At 48.4% G+C, this 5726-nt stretch overlaps 1 protein-coding gene across 1 annotated transcript; it reads right to left on the bottom strand.

Annotated features, from left to right (window-relative positions):
* Positions 1–1918: 1918 nt before the first annotated feature.
* EZHIP (EZH inhibitory protein) lies at positions 1919–4770 on the bottom strand. The gene has a single exon (XM_015127424.3). The coding sequence runs from the start codon at positions 3696–3698 to the stop codon at positions 2235–2237; it is 1464 nt and encodes a 487-aa protein (XP_014982910.3). The 5' UTR covers positions 3699–4770; the 3' UTR covers positions 1919–2234.
* Positions 4771–5726: the final 956 nt, after the last annotated feature.

The raw sequence follows: 5726 nt of genomic DNA, 5'->3' as shown, positions 1-5726 counted from the left end.
AGAGTTTGTACCTCCGAGGCTCAATCCTTTTTTTTGTTTTGTTTTGTTTTTTTTTTTTACATTTTTGCACAGTGGTCTCTGGTATTGGTGAAAATGTTGCTCAATAGCTTGTGGAAATGCCTTCATATTTTGAAGTACTAAGTACAATAAAGAATGTCCCTTCCCATTTCTGAAACAGCCAGTTTGATTTTGAAAGTATTGGTGTTTAGGAAAGACTAGTAAAATGTTAAGGGGCTGTCAGAAATATCTGGACACATGATCATAATCCTAATCAGAATAAGAACCATCTCTACTGGGCACTTATGATGTGCAAGACACTGTTGGAAGCACTTAATATGCACCATCCATTTTAATCCTTACAATAATCTTGGAGGCGTGCACTCTTACTGTGCCCAATTGACAAATGCAGAAGCTTTGGATCCCAGGTTAACTAACTTGCACTGGGTCACACAGTGATTCAATAGGAACACCAGAATTCAAACCCAGGAATTCTGACTCTGAAGCCAAACTCTATTAGGTATGAGATTTTGAAAATCACAAAATTGCTCTGAGCCTCAATTTGCACATCTGTGAAATGGGAATAAATGTAGGCCCGCCAATACTGGGAGGTTGTGACTTGCTGCATTGAAACTGTCTGCTTTTTGTCTTAGTCTTTGGATATCTAGAATTACTCGAGAAAAAGAAATACAACAAAGTCAGAGCTTTTAAAATATGTGTTCTTTCCTTAGGAAGGACCCTGAGAATAGGGCCTTGCGGGCCCTAGAAACAGCCTTGAAGAATGAGGGTACCTGAAACACTTCCTATAGAAGTGGCAGGATGTTGGGACCTGGTGGGCGCATAGGTCCCACTTGTCCCTGTGGACTCTTAGCTTTGTGGTGTGAATAAAGTATGGGCAGGGCCTGAACAGGACCCTCCAAATTGTGACTAGGGCCCTTTTTGGTCAGGTCTATGCCTGTACTGTTCACATAACAGAATAGCAAAGGAGAGGAGAAATATGAGAAAGGAGAGAAAGGGAGTTTCTTTTGCTGGTTTGCTTTATATTTTTTTACCCTGTTCTTTTAATGTGGTCTCTCCTATTATGTTTCTACAGCTTAAATTTTTTGAAAAACAGCTGAGTTTAATTTACAAAAATAGTTATGTGGTCAATGTGGAACTTGTCGACTATAGAAGACCATATCACCGGTTATTAAAAAAAACAGATATACACCTTGTTCACAGCATGGCATATGCCCATGTAGTTCTCTCCAAATGTCTACACACACACACACACACACACACAAACACACACACACCCTCACATATCTGCTCAAACTCAGTTACAATTATTTTTGTTACAGTATCGATTAACACGCATTTTCACTGAATGGCTGACCATTTTCCCATGAATTATTAGCCCTGAATCACCCTCCCACATTCTTCCCACCCCCAAAGACCTCAGGAGCCCGTTCCCCACACATAAACATTTTTTTATCCTTTAGAATCTGAGATGTTCCCCTCTCAAGCTTCTGACTCCTGCTGTTCTCCATTTCCTGATTCTAGATCTTCCTCCCAGCTTCCCTACTCCCATCTAGGTTATCGTCCCCCTCCCTCTCACCCCAAACTTCATCATGCCCTCTCCTTTCCTGACCCTGGATGTCTCCATCACCCCTCCTTTTCTCCAGCCACCTGGGTTAAACCCTGCCCCCTTTTCTTGCCCAAGTTGCAAATCACCTCTGCTACGAGGGTATATAGAACCTAAGTGGGAACTTCCTGCACAGAACTCCATTTCGGCCAGTGGGAATAAATTATTGCTAGGACAGTATTTTATTTCTTCTCTCGTCCAAAGAGTCAGGTAGTATGTTAATTTTCTTTAACCCTCCAAATATGATATAGGATTAACGATTTTTCGAACCGCAATAAAAAAAAACACACCTCTACATTTTAAAAACAAAACAACCAACTTATTTTACTAATTAAAACATTTCATAACAGAAAAGCAACTTGGAAAACAGAAATCTCAGCTCAAGGGCTAAGGCAAACTTTTGAGGAAGAGGGTGGCCCAGAATCAAGGGCCAAAAGCAGGTAAGTGCTAGGTGGTGGAATCATGGGGAGGAGAGGCTTCAAAACTACTCAGAATGCTGGTTAATGGCTGGAACTTTGGGAGACCTCGCAGGTAACTACAGGGCAAGCAGCCCATTCACAAAGTGGGTAGATGTTGACTCCTTCTGTGGGTCTTACAGGATGCTCATAGAGGGTCACGGCTCAGGCGGTGTTGCAGGGTGAGCTGTGCCCTCTATTTCTGCCTGCTCTTCTGGAGGGACAGGGCTCAGAGCATAAAACTCAGGCATCAAGGCACGCCTAAGGCTATCAGGGCTAGGAGTGGAGATAGATCTCAGGCCCAGAAACTCAGGGGAAGGGGAAGAGGGGCTTAGGCCAGGAGACCTACTCGGGGAGCAGGAGGAGGAGTTGGAAGCATAGGAGGAGGAGCTCTCATCCCACTGCTGAGGGATGGGAAGGAAGAACCTCCCAGGGGGTGAGGGTGAGGAGGCACGCATACGGACTGCATGCCAAACAGGCGGGGAAGCACGGCTTGGGACCTCAGGATCAGGAGAGCCTGATCTGCTCTGAAAGGCAAGCCTTCGTAAGCCAGCCCCACAGGAAGGATTCTCATCAGCTGGCCCAGACAGAGAGCGGCGGCTGAGAAGGGCTGAACTTCGCTGGGTGGAACGGCTCGGGAGACCAGTGCCTGGCGTCGTGCTGGTGCTGCGATGAGCGGGATCTGACCTTGCTGTGCGGCCGCGAAGGGCAGGGCCTGGCGCAGATGTGTGGCCTCGGCGGGCAGGGCCTGGCGCAGAATCGCGGCCTCGGCGGGCAGGGCCTGGCGCAGATGAACGGTCTCGACGGGCAGAGCCTGGCGCAGATGCACGGCCTCGGCGAGCAGGGCCTGGCGCAGATTCAGGGCTTAGGCGAGCAGCGTCTAGATGAGTGGCGCGGCGTGGAAAAGCAGGGCCTGGCTGGGCGGTGCAGCGTCGGATGACAGGGCCTGGACCAGATGCACGTCTGCGGAGAGCAGAAGCTGCCAGGGTGATGCGGCTTTGGCTAGCAGGCCTTGCCTCAGATGCGTGGCTTAGGAGTGCAGGGCCTGGGTGGGTTGCCTGACTCGACGTAGAAGCCCCGGAACGGGGATGGCTGCTGGACCGGAACCCTGGAGAAGATGGCGGCAAAGGCCCAGGAAACAGACGCCGCCCTGGGGCCTTCTGAGCCGGAGCAGCCTGGTTGCGGCAGGGCTGCTTCCTACGACGGCTGTTCCGGGGGTTCTTGGTCTGGGCCAGGTGCTCGTCGGCGTGGCCAGTGGCCTTCTGGGGTCCCACAGCGGCCTGGCTGCCCCCCTCAGGCATCACACACCCAAAGACGTCGTGAGGACTGAGACAGTCCCGGAGGTCAGAATGCCTCTCCCTCCGCACAGCAGCTATGATTGGCAGCCCCGAGGCCTCATCGGTGATGAAAATGGCGGCGGAGGTGGCGGCTGCAGCGGAAGAACCGGCTGTGCTGCTGCTCAGAGCGGCGCCGCCCGAGGGAGATGCTTGGCTGGAGACTGTGGGGACGGAAGCAGCAGGATCTTGATTCTCGGTCCCGCAGGCATCCCCGGAGGCAAGGGCGGCTTTGTTGTTAAGCCCTCCCTGCACCTTGTCCTGCTGGTGCTTCTGTTCCTTCTCCATGTCCGACTGGGTGGCCGTAACACCAGGTTCTGCCTCAGAGAGCGAGGAGCGCAGCTGCTACTGCTGCCTGAGGAGAGCGCGAGCCGGTAGAGCAAGAAGGTGGGCGGAGCTCGGCAAGTCCTCGACTCTGATTGGCGAGCTGGACGTCAGATGACGCCGCTCTTCCCGGGAGCCGTCCAATCCGGAACCGTGCAACCCACAGCCAGGCGCCTGTCGTCAACCGGCAGTGTGTGCTCCAGCTCTCTGGGGTCAAGCCTGGCCACTGGGTCAATAGTGTGAATCTCCTCTCCTCACACGGGGCCCCTAAGACACCTGTTTGTGTGTGTCCACCCCTAAGACATGTGTGTGTGTTCTGTGTGAACGATTTGAGTGTGTGTGTTCTACATGAAGGATTTGAGTCACCCCAAATCGTGGCTGAGGCTTAAGTGGTCATTTGAAAGAAATGTCACACTGGCCGGCAGGTTATATCTCCTAGCCAGGTGTCCCTCCTTGCACCCGGTCAGGACAATGAACCCAGGCACGATGCCTGAGGGGACCACCCTGGAACTCCTCCAGGCATCTAGATGACCCCATGTGGGGTCTGGTGGGTTTTAGGGTTGCACAGAGGCCTGAAGGCGAGAAGAGGGATGGGGCCCACACCGTCTTGGCTCTGGATGTTCAGCACTGCTGCTTCCCTCAGGTCCCACACACCAGAGGGGGATTTAGAACTTTCCAGTCAGATGCTTCTCCCTGCCTTTTCCCCCAAGGCACAGTTTGGGATTGCTTAAGGGTGACACCGTCCTTAAATATTTGTATGGGCTGCATAGTAATCCGATGATGAACATATATTAATTTATTTAGCGTGGTCTCTAGCTCCTATTAATATAAATATGCTGTAATGTACAGACTTGAAGTTTAATATTTGGCCACTCATTTTTAGTCATTATTTATTACAAAAGGTGTCATGTTCAGTACTCAAAACAGAAAAGCAAATGTAAGGAAACTATACCTAAATCCTCACATGCCCAATGGGCAAGTGCTGGAAATTTTTACTTAGACGTTGATAGAAAGGCCATTCATACATATTTCATAGTTTTTAAACTTTTTTATTTTATGAAATGGAATAGTTTCTCCATAGATACTGCGTTGTAACCTGCTTTGGGTTCCAAAAAGCACACTTTCTATGTCAGTAAACAAATTTCTACAAGGCCACTTTAAATTACAAAATACTCCGTTTATAGAAGAAGCTTACATTTTCAAACATTCCCATATTGGCCACCATTTATGCTGTTTCCAACATTTTACATCATTGTGAGACACATCCTTCTCATTAAAAATTGTTCATATCCTTAAATGTGTCATTGTGGATAAATTCCCAGAAGAGAAAATTCTTGGTACAAGTCTATGAACATTTGTAATTATTTTAATTAATTAATTTATTTTTGAGGTGGGGTCTGGCTCTGTCACCCAGGCTCGAGTGCAGTGGCATGATCTTGGCCCACTGCAACTTCTGCCTCCCGGGTTCAAGCGATTCTCCTGCCTCAGCCTCCTGAATAGCTGGGACTACAGGTGCATACCACCATGCCCAGCTAATTTTTTGTATTTTTAGTAGAGGCAGGGTTTCACCATGTCAGCCAGGCTGGTCTCAAACTCCTGACCTCAGGTGATCCACCCGCCTCGGCCTCCCAAAGTGCTGGGATTACAGGCGTGAGCCACTGTGCCCAGCCACATTTGTAATTGTTTGATTAAAAATATTGACAAACTAGTCTCCTGAATGTCACTGTTATAATATTTTGAGCAGAATAAAATCAGATATTTAATGGAATTGGTGAACAATTGGGCTGAAATGCAACTCAAAAATAGAATGGAATGCTATTTGGAGTATTAAATAATATAGTATGGAAAATGGATTTGAAATGGTATGCAGAATGGGATGAAATGGAGACTGCAATGGAAATTTGAATAAAATGGGGAGTAGAATACAGGTTTGAACAGGATGTGAAATGGAATATTGGAAATTTAATGGAATTTAATGGGAAAATGAAATGG

The sequence above is a fragment of the Macaca mulatta genome, chromosome X (genome assembly GCF_049350105.2).
Source record: "Macaca mulatta isolate MMU2019108-1 chromosome X, T2T-MMU8v2.0, whole genome shotgun sequence".
In the NCBI taxonomy this organism is placed as follows: domain Eukaryota; kingdom Metazoa; phylum Chordata; class Mammalia; order Primates; family Cercopithecidae; genus Macaca; species Macaca mulatta.
The sequence above is the reverse complement of the archived record's forward strand: the minus strand, read 5'-3'. Positions and strand labels throughout refer to the sequence as shown.

What these genes read in the sequence shown, in the direction of transcription:
- EZHIP (XM_015127424.3), bottom strand. Translation starts at nt 3,698, where the DNA reads ATGGAGAAGGAACAGAAGCACCAGCAGGACAAGGTGCAGGGAGGGCTT.